The sequence below is a fragment of the Zalophus californianus genome, chromosome 9 (genome assembly GCF_009762305.2).
Source record: "Zalophus californianus isolate mZalCal1 chromosome 9, mZalCal1.pri.v2, whole genome shotgun sequence".
Lineage (NCBI taxonomy): Eukaryota > Metazoa > Chordata > Mammalia > Carnivora > Otariidae > Zalophus > Zalophus californianus.
Window position 1 is genome coordinate 133,262,282 of NC_045603.1, and position 25,327 is coordinate 133,287,608.

Sequence of the window (25,327 nt, forward strand, 5' to 3'; positions counted from 1 at the left end):
CCCACTTTGCTTGAATATCTGAACACTGATACCTCATACCAGCTTGTTTTCCACTTTATACCGCCCTCGTTCACCCCTGGTAAAAGTTTTACAACCTGCACATTCTGGAACTAGCTACCTTGTGCCAGGGGCTTATCATGCTCCATCTATCACCAGTGCTGAGGTCCTCAGGGCCAGCCAGGTGGCTGACCCAGCTCCTAAAATCCTCCTGTCTTAGTATCTACTGCCTCCACCCCTTCCGGTACAAACTGCCCCAAGTGTTGGGGCGCCTGGATGGTTCAGTCATTAAGCATCTGCCTTCAGCTCAGGTCATGATCCCAGAGTTCTGGCATCGGGCTCCCTGCTCAGCGGGAAGCCTGCTTCTCCCTCTCCCACTCCCCCTGCTTGTGTTCCCTCTCTCGCTCTATGTCAAATAAATAAATAAAATCTTTAAAAAAAAAAAAAAAAACTGCCCCAAGTGAGACTCTCCAGGAAGCAGCCTCTGAGATGGAGATCAGTCTATAGGAGTGCTCTTGGGATCAGGACCCAGGGAAGGAAAGCAGGTGGGGGTGGGGGAAGGGAGACATCCTGTGAGTTCAGACAAGGGGGGGGACTGGCTTTATATTCCCACACTGAGCAGGCACTGGGTGTGGGCTGCCCAGGAGGGAGGGGGCTGTGACCTGGGGCGGGGCAGTCTCCAGCTGAGGATTCCAAAGAGGGTTAAGTGCTGAGGGCTGTGTCCTGACACAGTTCCAGAAGCTGGGGGGACATACCCCTAAGTCCTACTGGAGGGCGGGATCTGGGAGGAGCATCACACCTTCTGCTACACCATAATACCATTGTCGCACACAACAGACTCAAGAGTGATACAGTAGTATTACCAAGTATCCAGTGGGTATTCAGATCTTCCTGTGGTCCCCAAATGCCTTTTATAGCTTTTTAATTTTTCAATCCAGAATCTAAGAATCCCTCCTTTCATTTTGTTGACATCTCCATAGTCTTTTTTAATAAGATCAGTTCCCCCCCCCCCGTTGTTTGTAGGGCTTTTAGTTTTTTGGTCTTTTATAACGTTTTTGCAAAGTCTAGGAGTTTTGTTATTTTTTTTAGGTTATTTTATAGAATGTCTTGCAATCTTTGATTGTTTTCTCACCTGATTAGGTTCAAGCTAAACATTTTTGGCAACAATATTCCTACACAGGTTAACAGCAAGGGTCATTTTGTGCCATCACTAGTGACAAAGTTTGGTCATTTGCAATGATTAGGTATCTACCAGTCACTGTTGTAAGGTATCCTTTTTTTTTTTTTTAACTTTGAGATTAATAAGTAATCCATAAGGTGATACCTTGAGACGATTTGAATAACCTGCTTCTCCACAACCTTTCACCACCGTGGTTTTATGAGCATCCATGTTGGATCTCTTACTGAGTCAGTCAGTCATTACTCTGGTGGTTATTAAGTGTTGATTTTTCTAATCTGAGTGTTTCTTCCTTTCTTAGCAGATGTTCTAGGAAGTTCCCTAATTTTTTTCTAGTATGATGTTGGTATGGAGCCAGACATTCTTTTTTATCCAGTGAGCTAGAATCTCTTAACATTATTATTCTTTTGCTGCTTAAATTACCCTGTATTTGGCCAGCAGGAGCCCTTTCAGGCCAGTTGCTGTGTGCTTTTAACATGCCTCTGTCATTCACTGAGTGTTTCCACACTTGGTGGCACAAGATTTTCCCAGGCTCACCTTATGCTTTTCCCTGCCCTAGACTTGGAATTAGCCATCTCTCTAAGGGACTCTGGTTCACTATTTAGAAACCAAGATATGGGCTCTAGCTGACCTTCATTATGACGGGTGTCATTGCTTCAGGCGCCTTTTGGTGGAGAAAACTAGAAAATATGAATATTCCGTAAGTCTGAAGTACATACTGATGCCTGATTCAAACCCGTAACTCCATTTTCCTTACCTCCTCCCATCTCATATTTATATCTCCCTCCTCCCAAAGAACCGTGATTTCAATTATAGCAAATATTTGCTTTCTCCTCTAATGCCTTTGCCTAATTTTTTAAGTATTTGTTCTCTTTTATATGCTTCACTCCAGTAATTTTCATGGTTATATAAAGATGACTTGTTAATATAATGGCTTATCCTAAATTTTTCCCGAGTTTCAGACTAGTGTAACTAACTGCATCTAATCAACAACTAATGTCCATCTGGATATCCCTTCTACAACTCAAATTTAGTGTTTGATGGATGCCCCAAACGAAACTCATCATTCTTTCTGTTCTTGGCTGTACTCTTCAGGAGGGCAGCTAGTGTTCACCTCAATTACTAATCAGTGCCCAGTGTACAGCATCGAATCTAGCAGGCAATCAGTGCTCAATAAACGTATACCTTCTAGAATAATTCATCTTGCAATAACGTGTGGACTTAGAGCACAACTGTCTATACTAAAAACCCAAATTATGCCCTTTAAAACAGTGAATTTTACCGCATGTGTCTTCTCTCAGTGAAGGTGTTATTTTGAGAGAATCGGATTTGAGTGGTGCTAAGGAGACAAGCGCCTCCTCCAAGAGCTGCAGCGGCAGGGACAAGGGGTGGCTGCTATCCACCGTCTGTTGACACACCAGCAGGACCGAGGGCCTGTGGACTGAACTTTCATCCTGAAAGCAGAGCTCTGACTCACCCTAGAAGCCCTGGTCCTTACCATCCCGTCCCAGTGGAACGCCGAACATGGAAGCGCTGGGGACTGGGATGAAAGAACCCGTGCCGAGCGGGTTACAGCGTACGCCTAGGGGGCCCCAAGCACACTGGGGGCATCACTTTCTGTTCAGCACTCACCCTGTATCAGATTCTAAGTATTTGGCAAGCATTAGCTCATTTGATTTTCCTAACAACCCTACGAAGTACTCTTTTCGTCTCCATTTTACAGATGTTAAGACTGAAAGAATAAGTCACTTGCCCAAGATCACACCGCCGGTAAGGGTTGAGCGGGGTCTCCATGAAAACGTCATAGAATAGGTATTTTAAGATACGCAAGCTCTTAAAAGGTTGTTTTTTTTTTAAAGATTTTATTTATTTATTTGAGAGAATGAGAGAGAGCGAGCGAGCGAGCATGAGAGGGCGGAGGGTCAGAGGGAGAAGCAGACTCCCCGCTGAGCAGGGAGCCCGATGCGGGACTCGATCCCGGGACTCCAGGATCATGACCTGAGCCGAAGGCAGTTGCTTAACCAACTGAGCCACCCAGGCACCCAAAAGGTTTACCTATTTACGTGGAAGATGTACACCACCCAAACATCAGAGAGGGAAAAGTGTGACACGGGAAGTGAGCGCCAACCCGGCAGAGCGAGGCACCTGACGTAGGACCACTGATAGACCAGAACGTCCATACTCCAGAGACAAACGGAGGGCTGGCACCACGAGGCCCCCACAACTGTTGTCCCCTCTTCTGAACCTCTGAGTCTGTCATGTTGAGCCTGACAGATTTTTTACTCGACGATGTGCTTACATTCCTGCTTTTCTTCCTGCTGTGTTATCTAGAATATGTAGTTCACCCTCACAGAAGCGTTCTATTGTCCTCAAAACTGGAGATGGGCCAACATGTTTGAAGCAAGATAAAAAACGCCACCTCGCCCCATTCCTCGCCAACGTTCCTGAAGGGGATCTGGTAGTTTGAGCTCACGTACGTGTCTGCCCGACGCCTCAGCCTCATTCATCCACCCAAGTGACTCTTGTAAAGGCTCAGGGAAGCTAGAGAAGGACCCTGGGTGCTGTTCAGTGTCTCTTCCGCAGCCTTCTTATAAGGCAGGTACTGCTCCTTACAGGCTTGTGGTTGCTCATCAATTTTTATATTACCATTTTCATTTTTGTGAAAATAGTTGGCAAAATAATAAAGCATTTGAAGAAATCTTTCTAAATAGATGTACTTATTTAATGGTTTTTAAAAGGCAAGAGCAGCATACAAATTGTTAAGTGAGAATGGGTATATAACATATATATATATATATATATATATACTTAAAAAATTTTTTTTGACAGCAAGACGGTGAGAGAGGGAACACAAGCAGGGGGAGTGGGAGAGGGAGAGGCAGTCCTCCCGCGGAGCAGGGAGCCCGATGCGGGGCTCGATCCCAGGACCCCGGGATCATGACCTGAGCTGAAGGCAGATGCTCAATGACTGAGCCACTCAGGCGCCCCTATATGTTTATAGATTATTTTTTTAATAGTTCTTTTTGTGATTTATGTATTACTTTTGTAATTAAAAAGTAATTTCCCTATTTTAAACAAATAGGAAAACCCTGACATTTTGGCACAGCCAACTTGTGCATAATCAGGTTAGGCATCCAATCTTAATGGTTATCTAAACGTGAATATGGAATGAATTATCATACTGAAAGATTTCTCAGTGCTTGTTAAAGATATTTAAATTTTATTTATTTATTGAAAATTTTATTTATTTATTTGAGAGAGCGAGTGTGAGAGAGATCAGAGAGAGGGAGAAGCAGACTCCCACTGAGCAGAGAGCCCAACAGGGGGCTCGGTCCCAGGACCCTGAGATCATGACCTGAGCTGAAGGCAGTCACTTACCCAACTGAGCCACCCAGGTGCCCTAATATTTAAAATTTAAAGTAAGTATATGCCTGGAATTCTATATCCCATAGATGAGAAAGAGCAAATGACTCCAGTAGCATTTTTACTTCACTTTGTTGGATGTTCTTTTTGAAAGAGCAGAAGAATGAAAGCCTGGGCTGGCTTGTGGCCTGCTGCCTCTTCCTTCCCCCCAACCCCAAATCAGCAGAGGCTCTTAGATTATCTTCTTACCAAAAAATTTTAGCAGTAGCAGGTCAATATTTTTAAGTACTTTTAACATCCCATTTTGAAAACTATTAACTACTGTTCCTATATAATAAGAAAAAACGGTGATTTTCTTTCAGTAAGTTGTTTATTGTAAGATAATTTACAAACATCTTGCTGTCTTTAGTAGTTTAAACAATGGACCAACAATTTCTTCTGACAAGGTCAGCAGTAAGCTAAAAATAAAATCAGCTGGCTGAATTTTCCTTCTTTATCTGAAAAACAAAGTACAGAACAAATAAAAGTCAGTTTTGGAGGGAAAAATAATGATGTCAAGAGACAATACCTATTTAAGTGGGGTTTAAAGAACTGACTTTACACAATAAAATGTTACCATATACTAGCTGTTCTCAAATTTTGGTCTAGGGACTTTTCCACGGGGTCCATGAAGGCAAAACTATTTTCTTATTTGCCTGTTTTAGTCATTCTCAAGAGTATATGGTAGCATTTTCCAGAGGCTACATGACATGTACTATCAGGACAGATGAGAATCTAACTCTCTTCTATTATGTCAGACATGAGGGGTCCTGAGACCATCAAGTTTGAGAACCACCACTCTATATTTAATATTTCAAAATAATGCTAATTCTCTATCCGTAAAGTTTATTTGATAAATCAAAAAAAAAAAAAAAAAAAAAAAAGCCCCCGGCATTACCCATATGCTACCACAAGCTGGCAGCTACTATAAATGGGCCAAAATCTGAATCTTAGAGAATCTGTTTCACTGTTGCTTAATCAGCGTCAATCGTATCTAGCTGGATTTCTTTCTGGTGGGGTTTGGGGAGAGAGCGTGAAATATTGCCACTTTACCTCTTGTCTGAGGATGAAACTTGGTTTTCATTAATCCCTGGTTATTATGTTAGAAAAAAAGACAAAACAAGCCAGTCAAGAAGCAATCCATGCTAGTTAATCAGGTATCATTTCCAACTAAAAACATCCGTTTCCGCACTAGGTATCTTGAGGACATCATGTAAATTAGTTACCAAGCTATTCCTTTAAAACAGATTCGATGACTGTTATAAAAAGTTACTAATTTCGTTCTGGTTGGAACAGTATCAACATCAAAACCATGTTGATGCAAGAAGGCAAGACTACGTAAGTGTAATTGAAGCCACTACTTTCGCATAAATAGCACACAATGTGTTACTAAGGAGTCAAATGTGTTTGTATTAAATAGTAAAGTTTTAACCAGAATAATTGATAGGTTACAGAGCATGCAATCCATTCATATAAACACTCCAAGCTTGGACTGCACGGCCAACCCTTAATAAAGGATTTAGACTACTTTTCTAGAGAGCCAAAATTTAATAGTCAATTTCTGATTCTCAGTTTTTATGTCGCAATCTCCCTCTCCTCATTTCCCCTGTTTTGCTCCTTTTTAGCCAGGTTTCCCACATTTCTAGTCAAGGAAGAGGGCAGTCCTCAATACTGCAGATGCTGTCTCCTCACATTTTTATTCCCAGCATTCCTTTTTCAAGAGCAAAACAGGATCCTTGGTTCCCTGGATCACAGTCCCTAGAAGCTTCGGAATGCAGCTCTCTCCCACAGGCCTCCTCCCACTTACCAGCCAAGAAGAAAACAGCTTAGCATTAGCAGTAGGACACACAGCAAGGAAGAGAATGAATAATATGCTTATGTAATCCTCGCCTTGGCCCCCGTGTTATAGGACAAAACTGAGTCACAGAAAGAGTATCACAGCCAAGTTTATCATCCTAGTAAGTGGCAGGGCCATTCATCATTGCACTGTACTCTGATGCTAACACAACATTAGCGACTAGACTGAGAGATGGGTTAGTCTTAACAAAGTCATGCTTGGAAAGCAAACTAAGACAAGGACACCTGGGCTAGCAAAGCTGATGGATCTGACTGACAACTTATATAATGGTCTCCATCAGTTTTATGTGTCTCTTTGGCATTCTGCCCAGTTTCTATCCTGGGGAGATAATACTTCCTTAAGTATTTAAGGAATACTTAATACCCAATTTAAATTTCAGCTTAGTGACGAACCTATCTATCCCTGATTCTCAAACATGGATCTACATTTTCATATACCCACTGAAATGTTATCTCTCCCTCTTCTGAATTTCCACTTCTTAGGGCACATCACTCATTTGCTCAACAAGTATTTACTGAGGAAGTATGTGCCAGGTGGTAGGGCTACAAAAGTAAGACACAGTCCCTCCCAAGCCACAGGAGTACAGGCAAATAAAGAGGCAATTCCTAATAAAATAGTGTAAATGCTGAAAAGGGGAAAGCACAGGATGCTAAAGGGTGCTCCACCCGAATGTTGAAGGAGGGCTTCCTGGAAGAAAGGCTTCTCTCAATTCAGGAGAGAGAGAAATGGAAGTCTGTCTATCAGATGAAGAATCCAGGGTGCAAGAGGAAGAAAAGAATGGCATTTCAGGCAAAAGCACATGACATCTTTGTAGAACTGAAGTACATCAATGAGGCTGAAGTTCAAGGGAAGTGAGACATGGTGGTGGTTAAGACTAGATTAGAGAGTGTTGGTGGCCAGAAAACACAGGATCACATTATCTCAAGCTAAGGTGTTCTGCAGGATGATTATGTAAGAGAATGGATTCTATTCTTTTCCTTATAACAGCCTGTTGCAAGGCCAGACGGTAAATATGGTAGGCTTTTTCAGCCAGATACTGTCTCTTTTTTTAAACAAACTAACCCTTTCAAAATGTCAAAACCCCTCTTGGCTCTGAGCCACAGTCGCTGACCCTCTTTTCTCCTGCAATTTCTAAGATAATTAGAAAAGAGGAAAAGAGTTTCCCTGTGGAGGCTGTGAGCTCTCTGAGGGCAAATACTGTCCCCACTACATCTGCAGTGTCTAGCACAGCGTCTGACACATAAGGGGCACTTGATACCCTTATTAATTCAGGAGAGAAATGACAAGGATCTGCATTAGGTGGGGGGCATAAAGGGGAAAGAGTCAAGGGACATTTACAAGGTAAAATCTACAGAACTTAGTGACCAATTAGGAGGAGGTGAGAAAGAAGAGTCAAAGATAACTTACTATACATTTACCTCTCATCACAATTACCTGCATGTTTTTGTTATCCTGTTACAACAGCAAAGCCTTGATCACATCCTTTGACACTTCCTAGCACTGAACTTGACACACGGTGGGGGTTCAATTTAGTCATTTTAAAAATAGACTCCCCATTTTCTCAACCCTGGTTTCATAAACCTTAACATTTCTAGACAACCAAGAAATTTTCTTGAGGAAAATGGTACATTATCATATGGTACTAACATAGAAAATTTAGTAAGTAAAGAACCAATTTTGACCAAGATTTACCAAAAAACCCAAGATTTAAGTGAAACCAAACCCAAAACCAGGCCTATAGTTGGAAAGCTTGGTTTGTAATGTTTTAAGTTCCAAAGACAGATTTTATAAATGATACTGAATTATTTACATCCTTATTCCTAATGCTTTAGGAAAGTGAGAGTTATCAATATACTGATTCCTAAAAGAAGAAACTAAGCCCAAAAGTTTCAGCTTGAAACAAGCAGAAGAAACCAGAGATCTCATTTTCACCAAATCTTTATATGCTTAAGGTAGATTACAAGGTTAGGCAATAGATCATTTTACCTTAAGCAAAACAAAACTGAAACTTAAACATCGTAACGTTAAGCCAGCAGACACGGAAGAGAGGAGGAAAAGTGTCTGAAGGCAATCTGCAGCTACTTACAGAGCTGCTGCACCGGAAATGATTTCAATCAACTCCTTCGTGATGACAGCCTGGCGGGTGCGGTTGAACGTCAAGGTCAGTTTGTCAATCATCTCGGCTACAAACAAAGCAAAGGGATTAGACAACACAATCTAACACTACGAAAGAATAACTCGTTCCTTAATGTATTCAGAGATGTATGTTGCTTAATTTAAAAATAAGAATTTTTATGTCTTTTTGCGTACCAAACCTGGCCTCTCAAAAAATTTCACAAAGATATTTTTACCTCTTCCGTAGATACCTTTTCAAAATACTTGCAAATTTACTGCCTACCAAGTGAGATATACTTCCTTAAAGGCAGAGATGATTATTTGTCTGTCTTTTGAGATGGAAAAATTCAAGGAAAGAGATGGTCATTGGTCAAAAATGTCACAGAATCAGTGGCAAGAGCCTGGGACTAGATCCTTGCTCTCCTGTTTCCTGGTCTACTCAAGGGACAGTAATGTTTTTGATGGAAAGGTCCTCACGCTACTCTCAGCAAGAGAATATGCTTTCAGAAGAGATCCACTGCGTGCTTACAAGCGTTCTTGCTAGCGTTGTCCATGGCCGTCATCCTGGCACTTTGCTCACTTGTGGTGGATTCCTTTAGAGAATAGTAGATGATGTTGGCCAAATTGTATTCTTGGTAATTCTGCAGCACGTCAGCATCAATATCATCATAGATACTCATGCTCTCTGAAAGAACAAGTCATAAATTTCTTTGAAGTTACAGACTGCGAAGAGGGATTTAATCAAAACAGCTTAGCTGTATAAAAACCCTTAATAATTACAGAGCAGAAGGCAATGGAAGATAGGTGAAAACACTCAGTTCTGAAAGTTTCATCTATTTCCACACTATAGATTATAGATTTTCAGCAAAATATAATGTGTAAACAAAGCATCTGATATTCTACTGCAAATGCTTAACTTACTAAAACCTAAGAAGCCAACAATTAAAATAACTTCTCTGCATTTCATGGTCATGAAGTCCTCTGGATAGCATCAAACAGAGTGCCTGGCACAATGTCAGCAAATACTCAATAAATATTTTTTTAAAAAATAAAAGAATGAATGAAAAAACTGAAACTCGTTTAGTGGAATACAAAAATCCCAGATTAGCCATTTGATTATTGGAGAAATCTGCAGGTGTCCATCAGGAAAATGAGGGAAATGGAATACAGAAGAGGGGCGGCAGGAATCAGAGACCAACTTACATCTTGATTACAGTGCAGAAGTTTAGTGGCACACTTCAACCTTCATCTATTAGGGTAAGTGCTAAAGTACTGTACTTCATCAAACTTAAAATGCTATGGATGATAACCCCGATCTTAGACCATTAAGAAAGAAAATAACAACAATTAAAAATGGCATGCCACTGACTGGCAGAGACATCCCAACTTCAGAGACATTAAAATGTTAAAAAAGTATACATCTTAATACATGAAATACTATGTACAGAAGGGGAAAATGCCTCAGGAAAATAAAATCGGTTCCAGAATATTATTTCTAGGATGCTACCCTGAGCAATGATGACGTTACTCAAACAGTAAGACAAGAGAACTGAGTGGGTCAACGCAAATTAGTTGTGAGGACTGTTCACGTCACGACTCCAGAGCTGCTGAATATACTGTGCTTCAGGAGAGTTCCCAGACAGAGACTGCAAAGCCAATTCCAGCTAGGCTCTTCAATCTTTGGTAACAGAAAACACATCTAATCATTTATTTATTTATGTTCTATTAATGAAGGAATGGAGTAAGAGTCATTAATGAATGGATCAAGAGATCATGGAAGCCACTGACAGATGGTGATAGAGCCCAACACGGTTCTGTTACTGCCGAAACAGACCATCCTGACAAACGCTATTTTCCCAAAGGCATAAACCTCTGCTTTCTACACAGAAAAATACTTTTCCTGCAAAAACTACTTACCAGCACTTGCAACGGTTTCAAGGGAAAAGATGGGCTTTTCTTCTGTCTTGTAGGAGATGACAGACCTAGAAATTATAAGAGCAAATGTCAATCTCAGAATAATAAACTGTTAAGTAAGCATTTACTTATTTTGAAGGATGAACACAAGCATGAAAAAGCTTCGATTTCTAAATTTTTCTTGCCTGAACCGATTAAAGATGATAGACCCTTCATCAAATTCATATCCGGAATTTAGTAGTTCAAGGGCAATGACGGACGCATCCCCAAAAGTAGGAGGTTTTCTTCCCACTTCTTTGAAGGACACCAGAAACTGGTCAGAGTGAGTCCTACAAGAGAATCAGATCACACAGAGTAGTTTAAAGGAATACTTCTGCCGAAATAACACAGGGAACAAGGGAAAGTATTATCACTTTGGATCACTTTGGATCAAGTTTTTTTTGGGGTGGGAGAGCAGGGGAGTGTTCACTGGAGTTATTCCATCCATTATTATGATTATTTAGTGGCTGCCAAGAACTAAGGACTAATAATCGGGCCTGTCTTGTGCTGTGTTTCTCTACGCCTTGGCTTCTCTTCCTCCCATCTCAATTAACTGCTGCTCACTTCTGACATTTCCGGCTGTGCTAGCTCTTCAGAGTCCCTATTTGTTTAAAATGGCAACTAGCTTTTGATATTCCTATTGTGTTCCACTCACGGGTTGGATGAAGGAGAAACACAAGTAAAAAACAGAAGAAATCTATATATTCTGATAGTCCTAAAAAAACAAAAACAAAACAAAACCCTCTCTATGGGTATAAAAACAGGTAACCAAAAAAAGACACCTTGCTGAAATAAACTATCAAAGATACTCCCACTTATTCATGCTTGCACCCATTTACACATAAACAGTATCTATTTAAATTACCTATGAAGTATACCCCTGATTTTATCACCAATTCCAACAAGCATGACTTCTTTCCCAGCTGCTGTGAGCGTGGCCACCTCACTTTTCATCTGTTTAGCAACCGAGGAATGAATAGCACCACAGAGCCCTCGATCTGAGGACACACCAATAAGAAGGTGTTTCTTCTTGTCTTCAGGCACCTTAATGTCAGCTTTTTCATACAGAGCTTAAATACAAACAAAAAAAGCAAGAATTTAAAAATATATAACATATACGAAATAAAGCAAAGATCCCCAATTTACAAAAGAGCTGAAAGAGTTGGCTGTTTTCAAAATGATGCATTTAAATTTAGGTGACATCTGATATAATCAAAACTGTCTGTGTACTTATTCCATTTACAATCAGGTTGAAAACCATAAAGGTTTAATTCTCTATGTGACAAAGGCTCCAAGGGCCAATTAATGGTCAATTTACCTCAAATGTTGACTTAAAGAAATCTCTAGTACAATTAAGGAATTTATAAGGAGGCCTGAATTACAGAGTACCAACTTATCTAGATACCAGACTTGGGAAGGATGCAAATCTTCAGTATATAAGCAAAAAATAAGAAGCAAATATTTACTGACCTGCTCATATAATCTGCATATCAAGCTCTTATAAAAACTGTTGGCATTAAAATAGCAGATGCCATTTTTATTATGGGGATTGCTTTAACCACCTCCCTGGGTTGGTCTAGCCTTGTCAGCAGCAGAAGCCAAGAGGAGATTAACTGGGATGAAATATGCACAGATTTTACTGGGGAAACAGAAGAAATGGCTGTGGGAGAAGGCAGGAAGGAATCAGAAGGGTCATCACATCATGATGCAGGTCTGACCTGCGGGAAAGAGGGAAGAGAGGTTGGGTGGCAGCTTCCTGGACCACTGTGCAGTTTAGGGGAAGTTCAGCAAGACCACTGGGGAGGCTGCAAGTCTCCCAAGAACGTGCTTGCTCAAGTATCCTGCCTGCTCAGGTGCTGGCTAGGCATGGCCCGTGGAAAGGATGGCCTGGGTGTAAACGCTGGGTGAATTCCAGCAGCTGGTGCCCCTGCAGGTGCAAGGTGCATCTTCACAGCCACCACATTCACCCATTTCAACAAAATTCCTGCTATTACCTTTTCATTATAGAGCAGGGATTCTCAAACGCCAAAACCTAAGGACCCTCCATAAAAAGCAGAGAAGTGGGGTGATGAGCATTAAGGAGGGCACTTATTGTGATGAGCACTGGGAGTTGTATATAAGTGATGAATCACTAAGTTCGACTCCTGAAACCAATGTTACACTATATGTTAACTAACTAGATAATTTTTTTTTTCTTTTTAAAGGAGGCTCCACCCTGGGCATGGAGCCCAATGCAGGGCTTGAACTCACCACCGAGAGCAAGGCCTGAGCTGAGATCAAGAGTTGAACACTTAACCAAATGAGCCACCCAGGTGACCCCAACTAGAATTTAAATAAAATTTTGAAACAAACAAACCAAAAGCAGAGAGAAGTAAATACTCAACTCCAAAGTTCAGGGGAATGGGGAGAATATTTAAGTCTCTTTTTATGTTTCATATTGTACAGCGTAAAATGCCTGTTAAAATTTTCTAATTTAAATATTTAAAATCATTAGCCACTTAATATCTAGCAGGTAGTATTTGGTTTGAAGGACTTCAGGACTGACTGGCAGCCTTGGCTTGAATTTTTAATATTTTACCACAAATACTCTAATCAGACATCTAAGCCAGTTTCTTCATGAGATAATTTTGTGATTATGGACTGTGGAGGGAAACAAATTTATTATACTTATTCATAGCAGCAAAAAAGGTGAATATTGAAATAACTTTCCCTTTTCATATAAATAGGTAACCTATCAACCAAACTTTGCTGAGCCACCAAGGTGCTTAGGATTTATTGTGCAGCGGATGGGACTCGTGAGAGCAAAGGGCTGGAGTTGGTAAGGATCGCTGAAGGCTAACCTACCAACTGTCCTCTGTACCTGTTACATAAAACTCAATGTGGCATTTTTAGAGCGAGGGCTCATTTCCACCAAGGCCTGCTGCTCTATCATTTTCTCACGCAAAGTTAATAAGCAAAACTTGCCTTCTTTATGGTTGAGTTTAAACATTCCACTCAAGTACTCGTGAGTCCTGTCCATGCCTGCTCAGTCAACTCCACTGCAGGGTATTCTGCACCCTGCAGTCTTAAACCAGCACATCACAGCATCACAGGACGACGTCAAGCACCTGTGTTGAATGCACTGTATTTCTAAGTTCTTTTGAATATACAGTTAATAATCTGGGAAAATTTTCCAAGTATTTTCAATATTCACAGAGTCACATACAACGGTTAACAGGCAGGCTTTGATGCCAAACCACCTAAGTTTGTGACCTTGGGCAAGGTACTTGATTTTAGTGTTTCTCATCTGTAAAGCAGGGACTCTAGCAGTTCTGACCCTTGTAGGATTGCTGTGAAAAACGAGGAATGCCAAACACTCAGACTAGACCTGTTGTCACCAAGCACCAAATAAAAGTCATCAGTGGTGATCTTTGTTAAACAGTTCTTCATAATTTGTAAATTATACCCTTCACTTACCCAAAGATCCTGTCCCATATACTCGAGCTGGTTTCAGCTCCCTCTCAGCTCGGGCATATTTTGCTGCCGCTACCATTTTCATAGACTTGGTGATTTTCTGGATGTTTTTGATTGACTTTAGTCGCCTGGTAACTGAAAAACAGAAGTACTGTGTTATGATAATGGAGTTACCATTTCACTTGTGAATTTATCGCAAAAGCTTTCTAAACTGTGAGGTAGAATAAGCAGCACTTAGACCATCGATTAACAGCATAATGCCAACGGAGGCTTGGAAGTTAGAACGAGTACTGAGCAAAGGTGAAAGCCAGCCGCTGCTCAGACAGGCAAGGAGGCCATGGGAAAGCTAACAGAAAGTCAAACCCAGCTGCCACTTAGACAGGATAGGATGGCTGCAGAACAGGGCGGCACACATTTAAAACATTTAAATAGCTTTTTCTACTCATATCACTGTCATGGTACAGACAACAGAATCAGAACCACTGTGTGTTGCCTCACACTGGTCTTTTCCAAAACCAGTTCAACATCACACACATATGACCTAGAATATTTTGTCAATTTCTTTCAAATATACAGTGGGCTAAAGCAGCATATTTTTATTTCTATTTGTCAAAATTTAGCTTTTCTTAATTCACATATTGAGATAAAGTACTTACTATCTTTTAAAGTTGCCATATTTCGAACCTGGATCCTGAAAATAAAGATTTTAAAAATATTTTAGTTTTCTGAAAAATAGCCCCTGATACAAGAAAAACCATCAAATTTAATAAATTAAAAGAATGCCCCATAAAAACAATCTATTAAATATAGGACTCTGATAGACAGATATTTATACACACACACACACACACATATTTAATCCCCTAATACTGATACCAAACCTTACTACCAAAGGCCTCATTTCATCTGCCCTAACAGCACAGACCTTCCACAGTCACGATGGAGATCACACATGCCCTCTAGTCCCACCTTCATGCCTCTGCCTGTACAGTTTCCATGACAGAAACGTCCTTCCCATTGTTAGGCTACCCCAAGTATACTTAAAGCCAAGGTCAGCCACCTATAAAAAGCTACCTTGGCTTCCTTAGGTCACTGAACACTTAGGATCAATGATATATTCTAACATGACCACATGTGTGAAACTACAGTTTATTTAAACTAGTTCTTCTTCAACTCAATAAAAATGTACTAAGCAGGGGCGCCTGGGTGGCTCAGTCGGTTAAGCGTCTGCCCTCAGCACAGGTCATGATCTCAGTGTCCTGGGATTGAATCTTGTGTCGGGCTCCCTGCTCAGCGGGGAGCCTGCTTCTCCCTCTCCTCCCTGCTCATGCTCTCTCTTTCTCTCAAATAAAAAAGAAAAATGTACTAAGCATCTATTATGCTCCCGGGCATGGTGACCATAAGAAGCATAGTATTATCTCATAAAAAAGATTCATAAAAACTTAAGATTTACATAAAATGTACATTAAATACTTTTCTAGTCTTTACGATTACAGTGCTAATGCATAAAAGTAAAAATGATTTGACTTAAATGTATGTTAAATATACACACACATCTATATTTATGAAAGCTACGTTTATGAAAGATAAATATGAGAGGATTGCCACCCTACTAAGGAAGACAACATGCTATCAAATAGAAATTATCTGTTAGGCCTTAAATCTCTACAAAGTGTCCGTGTTGGCTCAGAAAGCTCTATGGGAGAACTGAAGAATCTATGAATTTGTGCATAAAGAAAGAAGGCCTGAGGAGGACATTCCCAAACAGGATGTAGTTTTGAAGCTGGAGACATAGGTTGGGTTAATTTAAATTTTATTTTATAGGTAGTAGGGAAACCATGAATATTTATAAGCCCATAACAGTTTAGTTTTTCAGTAGGGTACCTCAGATGTCAGTGAAAAACACAAAATGATGTTGGAATATTGATGACATGGGGACTGCATGGGGCTGCTGCAGTTTCCAGACTGGAGAAGGCAAGAATGTGAACTAACATGTTGGCAAAGCAACAGGAAGACTAGATTTATGATCAAGTTCTCAAGAGTGAAAAGGAAACCAGTAAGAATGATTTCCCATTTAATGACCTGAGTGGATAGTGTCATTAACCAAGGAAGAAAAACTGAATGGGGATGATCTCTAGAGATAATGAATTTTAATGAATACGACATAAAGACCATGGGACAAGGTGGAAATGTCCAATGGGCTTGGGAAACGTGAGATTTTTGAGCCCTGAGATACAGATCTTTAACTCATGGAACATGGACGTTGGTGCCAAAATAGGGAAGTAGAATTAGAAGCTGAGGGAACATTTCCTAATTTTATGAGGCTAGCATTACCCCAATATCAAAACCGGATAAAATCATTGTAAGAAATGAAAATTAAAGGACATTCTCTCTCATGAACATAGACGCAGAATTCCTCAACAAAAGATTAGCAAATTGAATCCAACAATATATTTTTAAATAATTTTTTATTGTTATGTTAATCACCATACGAATCCAACAATATATTAAAATAAATTTTAGACCACAACCAAGTGAGACTTATTCCAGGTATGCAAGGCGGGGTCATCATTTAAAAATCAAATAATATAATCCATCACACCCACAGGTTAAAGAAGAAAAATCATATGGCCAATAAATGCAGAAAAATTTTTTGACAAAATCTAATGCCCATTAACAGCAAAAATAAAACCCTCAGCAAATTATGAACCGAGAACTTCCTGAACCTGATGAAGAACATCTACCCCAAACCCCTGTGGTTTAATGATGAGAAACTAGGAGTTTCCCCCTAAGGCAGGGACTAAGGCAGGATGTTCTCTCTCCTCGCCCCTCTTCAACATTGTACCAGGAGTCCTAGCTAATGCAATAAGACAGAACAGAAAATAAAAGGTATACAGACTGGAAAGGAAGAAACAGTAAAACTACCTTTGTTCATAAATGACACAACTGTCCATGTAGAAAAATCCCAAAGAATTGGCAAAAAAACTGGAACCAAGTATAGTAAGGTTGCACAGTACAAGGTCAATATATACAAAAGTCAACTGCTTTCTTTTTATCAGCTATGAACAATTGGGAATTTCAAGTTAGAAAAATAGCATATTAAAAAAAAGAAAAACAGTATCATAGAATTGTAGATTTAAAAATGGTTAAGATGGGGGCGCCTGGGTGGCTCAGTCGGTTAAGCATCTGCCTTCAGCTCAGATCAAGATCCCAGGATGGAGCTCCGAGGTGGGGGGCTGGGTGCCCCTGCTCAGCAGGGAGTCTGCTTCTCCCTCTCCCCAGCTGGTGCTCTCTCTCTCTCTCAAATAAAATCTATAAATATAATATACATAATAATATATATAACATATAAATAGAAATAAATCTTAAAAAAATGGTTAAGATAGTAAATTTGTTATGTATATTTTACCACAATTAAAAAACACATAGAAAAAGACTACATATAAATCTAACAAAATATGCCACAAGAGAACAACAAAACTGATGAAAGATCTAAATAAATGGAGAGGGATTCCATACTCATGAATAGGACGATTCAATGTTACTAAAATATCAATTCTTCCCAACTTGATCAATACAATTTTAGACAAAACCTCAGCAAGTTGTTTTATATATATCAATAAACTGATTTTAACATTTATATGGAAAAGCCAAACACCCAGAATAGCCAACACAATATTGAAGAACAAAGCCAGAGAACCGACACTGCCTGATTTCAAGACTTACTATAAAAATCTGGTAATCAAGACAATATGGTATTGGTGAAAGAATGGGCAAGTAGGTCACTGGAAGAGAACCCAGAATTTCACTCATAAGTGAAGTCAAGAACAACAACAAAAACAAATGAAAATACAAACAAAAAGTAGAATGAGACCTACAAACACAGAGAACAAACTGAGGGTTGCCAGGGTGAGAGGGGTGGGGGGGATGGGCAAAATGGGTGAAGGGGAGTGGGAGATACCAGCTTCCAGTTACAGAATGAGTAAATCAGGGAAACACACGGCATAAGGAATAGAGAATCCAGAAACAGACCCACACAAATACAGTCAACTGATTCACGTTTGATACCGCAGCAAAGGTAATTAAATGGCAAAAGGATACACTTTTCTACAAGTGGTGCTGAACACTGGACATCCATATGGAAAAATATTAATCTAGGTAATAATCCTACACCTTTCACAAAAATTAACTTGAAATGAATCATAGATCTTAAGTGTAAAACACAAAACTATAAAACTTCTATAAGACATCACAGGAGAAAATCTAGGTGCCTTGGGTATGGCTCTTAAGTTTTTAGATAAACATGAAAAGCATGATCCATGAAAGAAAAAAATGATTAAGCTGGACTTTATTAAAAACTTATGCTCTGTAAAAGACACTATTAAGAGAAGGAAAATCCAAGCCACACAATGTTTACAAAACACCTATCTGATAAAGGACTGTTATCTAAAATATACGAAGAACTCTTAAAAACTCGGTAAGGAAACAAACCACCCAAATAAAAAATGAACAAAAGATCTAAACATAAGCCTCACTAAGGAAGATAAACAGATGGCAAATAAGCATAAAGAAGGTGCTCAGTACCATGTCATTAGGGAATTGCAAATTAAAACAATGAAATACCACTTCACACCTGTAAGAATGGTTTTTTTTTTTTTTTTGAGAGAGAGGGAGGCAGAGAGCGAGAGCGAATCTTAAGCAGGCTCCACGTCCAGCATGGAGCTGTCTCAGGGCTTGATCCCACAACCCTGAGATCATGACCTGAGCTGAAACCAAGAGATCAGATGCTTAACTGACTGAGCCACCCAGGTGCCCCAAGAACGGCTAAATTTTTTTAAAAATAACAACTCTAAATGATGGCAAGGATGTGGAACAACAGGAACTCTCACTGATTGCTGGTGGGACTACAAAATGGTACAGCTACTTCGGAAGATGGTTTGACAGTTTCTTAAAAATGGAAACAGTCTTAACATATGGTACAGCAATCATGCTTCTAGGTATTTACCCAATTGAGCTGAAAACTTATGTCTACACAAAAACCTGCACACGAATGTTTATAGTTTTATTCACAATCGCCAAAAATTGGAGGCAACCAATATGTCTTCCAATATGTGAATGAATGGAAAAACAAACGTGTATATCCATACAATGGAGTTATCTAGCAATAAAAATAAATGAGCTATCAAGTCACGGAAGATATGGAGGAACCTTAACTGCATACTGCTAAGAAGCCAATCTGAAATGGTTATATACTGTCTGATTCCAACTATCTGACATTCCAGAAAAGACAAAACTACAGCAAGAGTAAGATCAGTGGTTGCTAGGATTCCGGGTAAAGATTTTTAGGGCAATGAAACTATTCTGTAACGGTAGATACATGTCATTATGTATTTGTCAAAACCTACAGAATACACAACAAAAAGAATGACCTTAATGAAGCCATGCACCTTAATAATATATCAATATTGTTTCATTAATTGTAGTATATACACCACACCAATGCCAGATGTGGTTAAGTGGAGAAAGTGTCCAGAGTGGGATGTGGGTATCTGGAACTCTCTGTACTCAACTTTCTAGAAATCTGAAACTGTACTAAAAAATAAAGCCACTTCACAATACCTCCAGAAAAGGATATAATAAAATTATGTTTTATGATCCCATTTTTGTGATTATATGTATTTATGTGCATAAAAAGTCTGAAAAGGTCATAACCAAAACCTGTATTTTTAACAACCTTTCTCTCGCTCTTTTTTAAAGATTTTATTCGTTTGAGAGAGAGAGACAGAGCAAGCACAAATGGGGGGCGGAGGGAGAGGGAGAAGCACACTCCCCACTGAGCAGGGAGCCCGATCTGGGGCTCGATCACAGGGCCCTGGGATCGTGTCCCGAGCCAAAGGCAGACGCTTACCCGACTGAGCCACCCAGGTGCCCCAAAATCTGACTTACTACTGCTGTCATGCAGTCATAGACAAAGAAATATAGAGAAGAGGAGGGAGACTACATGAAAAACGTTAGACTCAGTTATAAGAATGGATCCACTAACGGATAAGATAGAAGTTGTCAAAAACTGACAAGCTCCGCTGTTTCAGAGCACTTACCTGACATACTGACCATTCCATTAACATCTGTTCATAATGGCGCTTGGAAAATAACATCATTTGTTGGTCTTTTTTTTTTTGTAATATCTTTTTCACCTCAACCAATCTAAATGTATGGACTATAAGGAGTGACATTTGGACATTATGGATTTAGGCAGATACTCCAATTTAGCAGACGTAAGTTTCTAGTCAGAGAATATCAGGGAATAAATCTGAATTGCATGCCACATTTGGATGAACACAGATGTTTTGGTTTCCACAAGTATCCCAAGTGAGAGGTATGAAGAGGTAGGATCTTTTGTGATTCTTTATGCTGTGGCATGCCCTAGTTTCCTATTTTGCAGTGCTCTCATGTTTAGCTTTCATTCAGTTCTAAAGACATCTACGTTATTTTTGAATACAATCTGAGTACATACAGAATAACCACAAGCTGATCCCAACTCTCTTTAGGGGCAGCTTGCTCTACTGAATATATAATTTTTGCAAATGAAAATATAAAGTTTTGAATCAGTTGTTTGTTCTGGAAACTGCTTCAAATCCTGAGAAATCCTTGGGAGATTAATCGAGAAACTTAAAACATATCAGATACAGTGGATAGAAAAGTCAGAGGTTGTGGATTGCCATTATTATTTTTTTTAAGATTTTATTTATTTTTTGTGAGAGAAAGCAAGCGAGCATGAGTGGGGGGAGCGGCAGAGGGAGAAGCAGATTCCCCACTGAACAGAGTCTGATGCGGGGCTGGATCCCAGGACCCTGGGATCATGACCAAGCCAAAGGCAGATGCTCAACAGACTGAGCCACCCAGGCGCTCCTATTTGAAGTTTAAAAAATCAAATTAAAAAAAATTTTTTTAAGATTTTATTTATTTATTTGAGAGAGAGAGAGAGCACACAAAGCAGGGGGAGGGGCAGAGGGAGAAGCAGTCTTTCCGCAGAGCAGGGAGCCCAACTCGGGGCTCAATCCCAGGACCCTGGGATCATGACCTGAGCCAAGGGCAGATGCTTAACCGACTGAGCCACCCAGGCGCCCCTGTGGATTACCATTATTTACTATGATCATACAGCACTGTTAGCAAAACTAAGAGTAGTAGTAGAGGAGGGAATCAGCAAGGTTGCTAGGGGAACGATTCCTTAAGGAAATTATAGAGTTTGCAAGAATGTTAAAATGTATGCTGTATAAATGTAAAAATTAAGGAAGCAGCAGCATCAGCTAACTCTTAGGGGGAATTATGAAGTATGTCTAATTCTAATAATAAATGATTGTATGAAAGTCCATCACCTGCCTGTCCGGCAAAAAATGACTCCCTGGCACTTTTCCCCCACGACCACCCATGATACAGTCTTGTTTGGCAAGTACAATAAACCTTCTTACATTACGTTTTATGTAGCAACTGCATAATGTCGTTTTCAACTCACATATCTGCATCCATACCAGCATTTCTCCTACCACGCTCTGTTCTTTACAAATACTAACTCATTCAATCTTCATGCTAAGCCAATGAACTGTGCACTATTATTACCTCCATTTAACAGATGAAGAAATGGTGGCCGAGACACTGAGTAACTTGTCCAGGTTCACACAGCCAGGTGAGTGGCAGTCAAGATTCAAATCCTGGTAGTTGGCTCCAGAGTGGATCTCCTACACTACATACCCTGATGCCTCACACTTTTTACTTTTACAAGTAAATAAATATCTGCCACCTCAATCTCAGACTGTAATCTGCCTTCTGTCTCCTGAAATGCCATCTCCCTTCCTTTTCAGCATATATAATTCAATTAATGGCTACTGATATGCTACCATAAAACAGTTCCACTTTAGAGAATGGGGAACACGAAATAGAAGTGTATTTTCCCCTGATTTGAAGACAGAAAGAAAAAAAATCACACTTCTCTTCCTTATTTCCATTTTCTTACATGCTACTTAAAAACAAGTTTAATTTCCCGAAATTTTGGGTATTTTACTGATATCCTAACTCTAATATAATTTCACTAAGATTTTAACAAGGCCTAATATTTAGCTAATGTTTGTAAGCTAACCTCCCTGAAACAATACCTGTAACAGTAACAAATTGCATTTTTAAAGCTTCCAATAACCAAAACAGAATGGAGAAAATGCCCCTTCATGGTTCTGTAAAGGCAAAGCTATTTTTCTCCCCTTCCAAATTAATTCTGGGGAGTGTGAAACATTAAGATGGTTTTCATTTCTGAATTTAAAAGGCAATTATGAATGGGAAGCAAAAGGGCACCCAGAATAATGGAATATGTGAAAATACTTTCCCTTAATATTTGATGAATATTCATAACCTACCAATTTAAAACCAACACCCCATTCTAAACGGGTTAAGGTCCGGATTACAACCTGTATCTGCCAATGTAGGTCCCAATTTAGGAGCCTAACAGTTCCGTCAGACGACTCTTATTTAAAACCATCCTTTATTATAAGATCTTCAAATTGCCTTACAAGTTTTTTTAAAAATTGCTCCAATTTTTATTTTGTCCTCATTTCAGAAACTCATTTCTTAAAGATGAATTCGGATACTACCTCAGGTGAAAAATACTGATGACATTTCTGCACCGCAACAGGGGAAGTAGAGCTGATGTTTGCTGAGCGCCACTGCATGTCAGAAACTGTCCCATAAAGCTAAGACCGTATGTATTTGTTTAGCACCACTTTTTAGTACTTTCCATAGTACCAACTTGGTGCAGGGCAGGCACCCAAGCAATGTGTGCTGGAGTGATTAACAAATGGAACAACCTACATGACTGAGAATCCAACTCCCGTGACTTAACTGCCATGAACACACATTTCCAATATCAGAAAAAAATCTGACTCTGCGGGCAAATCCACCAACAGTTTTATGTAGGTATTCACATGATTCATTGCCTCATTACCCTAAAATTTCTCTCCATTGTTATGAATTCTTTCCTTAATGAAAAATGTACCTATTTCCATTAAGGCTTTCTAGTCCCTCCACATGAAAATTAGGACAGAAAATCTAGTTTTGCGCTGCAGCTCGTTAGAATTCTTCCTTACTGTAAAACCGGAGAATTGCTACACTCAGCTTTTAGCCAATAATCCCCTTAGCACCGCGTCTGAAATTCTTCCAGACTGTCTAGCTTTAAGACATTTCATCCTATTATATGGTACAACCCACAAACCAACGCTTATGTGGCTATTGCGTGGCCTTCTAACGTGCAATTTTTTTTCGGAAACCTATGTTTAAATTCCTTAAACTTGCACGGCAGTTAACAGATGGCGATTGAAAGCCATCTACCTCCTCCTCCTCAGGACCTTTGGACAATTTCATGACCTTGCAGGGTTACCGCTTCAACATAATGGTTTCAAGATAGGGCTGGGTGTCTTTCCCTTCCGATCGCCACCAGACGGATTTTTAAGGTCCCTTTTGCACCCGAACGACCATAAGCCCGCGAAGACACTTATTTTATTCAGCAGTGCCCAGCGAAGAGCCCACGCTACATACACGTCCTGGCTGAATCCAACAGCTCCTCCTGGCCCGTGCAAACCCTGCCCAGCACTAGAGGGTTCCAAAGGCGTCAAGGACAGAAAGCACACCCTAGACCTTGCCTCAGGTCTTCCCCACCCCCTCCGTGGGCCCGGGGAAAGACTCCTCGGTCTTCACCTGCCCGCACGCAGCAGGGGCTCCGTAAGTACGTGTTAGTTGAGTGAATCCCAGACCGCCCTGAAATCAATTCAGACTAAAGTCTCAACCCCGCGGTCCAAGAGGACCGCTCCCCGTGGTCCTCACCCCGCCCCGCCTCAAGAGCCGTCGCGAGTCCTCGCTGTCACCGCAGCCCCCTCGCGCACCCTTCCCCGATCGGAGGGGCTTCCTGCAATCTGGGCTTCCCGGGGCCTCCTAGGGACTGGGGACCTCGCAGGCCCTGCGACCCCTGTCTCGTCCCACTCGCCTCCACTCGCTTCCTCTTCCCCCTAACCGGACTCCTCCATTCCTCGCAACCCTCCCGTTCCTTCCGCAAGCTGCCATACCATTGCGGCTGCACGGCGCAGGCCGAGAGCCCAGCGACGCCCGCCCGAGAGAACATGGTGGTACCGGCCCGGCTGAAGGTCGGTCAGACAGGCCTCGCCGCGCATGCGCGGGACCTTCCCGAAGCGCCCTCCCACCCAGTTTTCTCCTTCAGTCTCGCTTCCTCCCGCCAGACGGAGGGAAGCCTCGCGAGCGGTGGGTGCTCAGCCTCCCGAGGCCCCACCTCCTTCCGGCTCGCGGCTCGTGTTTGGCCCGCCCCCCGACAGCTTCATTCCGCTTCCGGTTGGCGAGGCGCTGGGCTTCAGCGAAATTGTCGCTGCAGTGGTCGCGATGGGGAAGTCAGATTTTCTTACCCCAAAGGCCATCGCCAACAGGATCAAATCCAAGGGGCTTCAGAAGCTGCGCTGGTATTGCCAGATGTGCCAGAAGCAGTGCCGGGACGAGGTAGGCGGGCCTGGATGGGGCCCTGCTGGAAATCCAGGTTCAAGCCCCTGACACTGGGGGTGAGGGAGTGGATCTCAGGTCTCTAGTCGTGGGTTCCGCGCTGGGCGAGTCAGCTTCTCAAGTCAGTAGGGCCATCCTTAGCTGCAGCCCTCATCCTAGGGGGACCGGTGGTCTCTAACACCTCATTCCTCCACGATCTTCCTCCACAAAGAAATGAAATAAAAGGTTTTGCAGCTCTCGTAAACGTGATGCTACTCAAGCTGCCATAAAACGGGGGGGGGGGGGGGGGGGGGGCGTTGACTAGTGCAGCGCCGGATGCCGGGGGAGAAGAGTTAACAGTCATCTCTGACCTGACTCGACTCAAGAGAAACAGGATGGTTAGGAGTCACACCTCTTTTCGGGATCAGATGAAAAAGAACAACTAAGCTCTGGCACACTACTCATCTAACGAGCGTTTATGGAGCACCTACAGTGTGTCGGGCCCAGGGTATTACTGCGGATAGGATCGTGGACGGGAGTCAGACTGTCAGAATCCTGAATCCCAGCCGCGCCACTTCCTAACTATGTAGTTTTGGCCACGTTGCTTACATTCCCTCTGCCTGTTTGCTTATCTTGTAAAGTGGAAATAACAATTGTACCTACTGGTAAGATTGTGAGTTTTAAATCAGTGAATTATGCGGTCAGTGGCTCAGGGGGTCTTTGGGCAGATATAGGAAGTTTTGTATGCCATACAATGGAGTTTATACTTTTTTTCATTAATGAGGTGGATGATAAAGCACCATGAAGAATTGAGAGCAAGCTAGTGACAGGATCCTATTTTTCTCTGG

The 25,327-nt window shown here is 41.1% G+C and overlaps 2 protein-coding genes across 4 annotated transcripts in view; one reads left to right on the forward strand and one right to left on the reverse strand.

The window, feature by feature from the left end:
* Positions 1-4,888: 4,888 nt before the first annotated feature.
* ATP5F1C (ATP synthase F1 subunit gamma) lies at positions 4,889-24,212 on the reverse strand. 3 transcript variants are annotated; one of them, XM_027593824.1, is made up of 10 exons: positions 24,059-24,212; positions 14,612-14,646; positions 13,959-14,090; positions 11,368-11,572; positions 10,649-10,792; positions 10,467-10,531; positions 9,079-9,234; positions 8,521-8,617; positions 5,630-5,666; positions 4,889-5,034 (listed from the first exon to the last, which is right to left on the reverse strand). In XM_027593824.1, exons 1-9 carry the CDS (start codon positions 24,112-24,114, stop codon positions 5,660-5,662), a joined length of 897 nt encoding a protein of 298 aa, XP_027449625.1. In that variant the 5' UTR covers positions 24,115-24,212; the 3' UTR covers positions 4,889-5,034; positions 5,630-5,659. The 3 variants fall into 3 exon arrangements, with proteins under 3 accessions (XP_027449625.1, XP_027449626.1, XP_027449627.1); XM_027593825.1 differs by lacking the exon at positions 5,630-5,666; XM_027593826.1 differs by lacking the exons at positions 4,889-5,034; positions 5,630-5,666 and having other exon boundaries at positions 8,517-8,617.
* A 61-nt stretch (positions 24,213-24,273) lies between these two features.
* Positions 24,274-25,327, forward strand: part of KIN (Kin17 DNA and RNA binding protein) — a 32,521-nt gene continuing 31,467 nt past the window's right edge. The window contains exon 1 of the mRNA XM_027595146.1: positions 24,274-24,500. Within this exon, the coding sequence (XP_027450947.1) occupies positions 24,387-24,500 (114 nt within the window). The 5' untranslated portion in view covers positions 24,274-24,386. The remainder of the gene's footprint in view (positions 24,501-25,327) is intronic.

Bases quoted from the DNA above. Each gene is read 5' to 3' on its own strand.
- ATP5F1C (XM_027593824.1), bottom strand. From the start codon at position 24,114: ATGTTCTCTCGGGCGGGCGTCGCTGGGCTCTCGGCCTGCGCCGTGCAG. The intron at 14,091-14,611 runs GTAAGTACTTTA...TCTGTTTTTCAG, and splicing joins TATGGCAACTTTAAAAGATA to TTACCAGGCGACTAAAGTCA. The intron at 11,573-13,958 runs GTAAGTGAAGGG...TTTGTATTTAAG, and splicing joins ATATGGGACAGGATCTTTGG to CTCTGTATGAAAAAGCTGAC.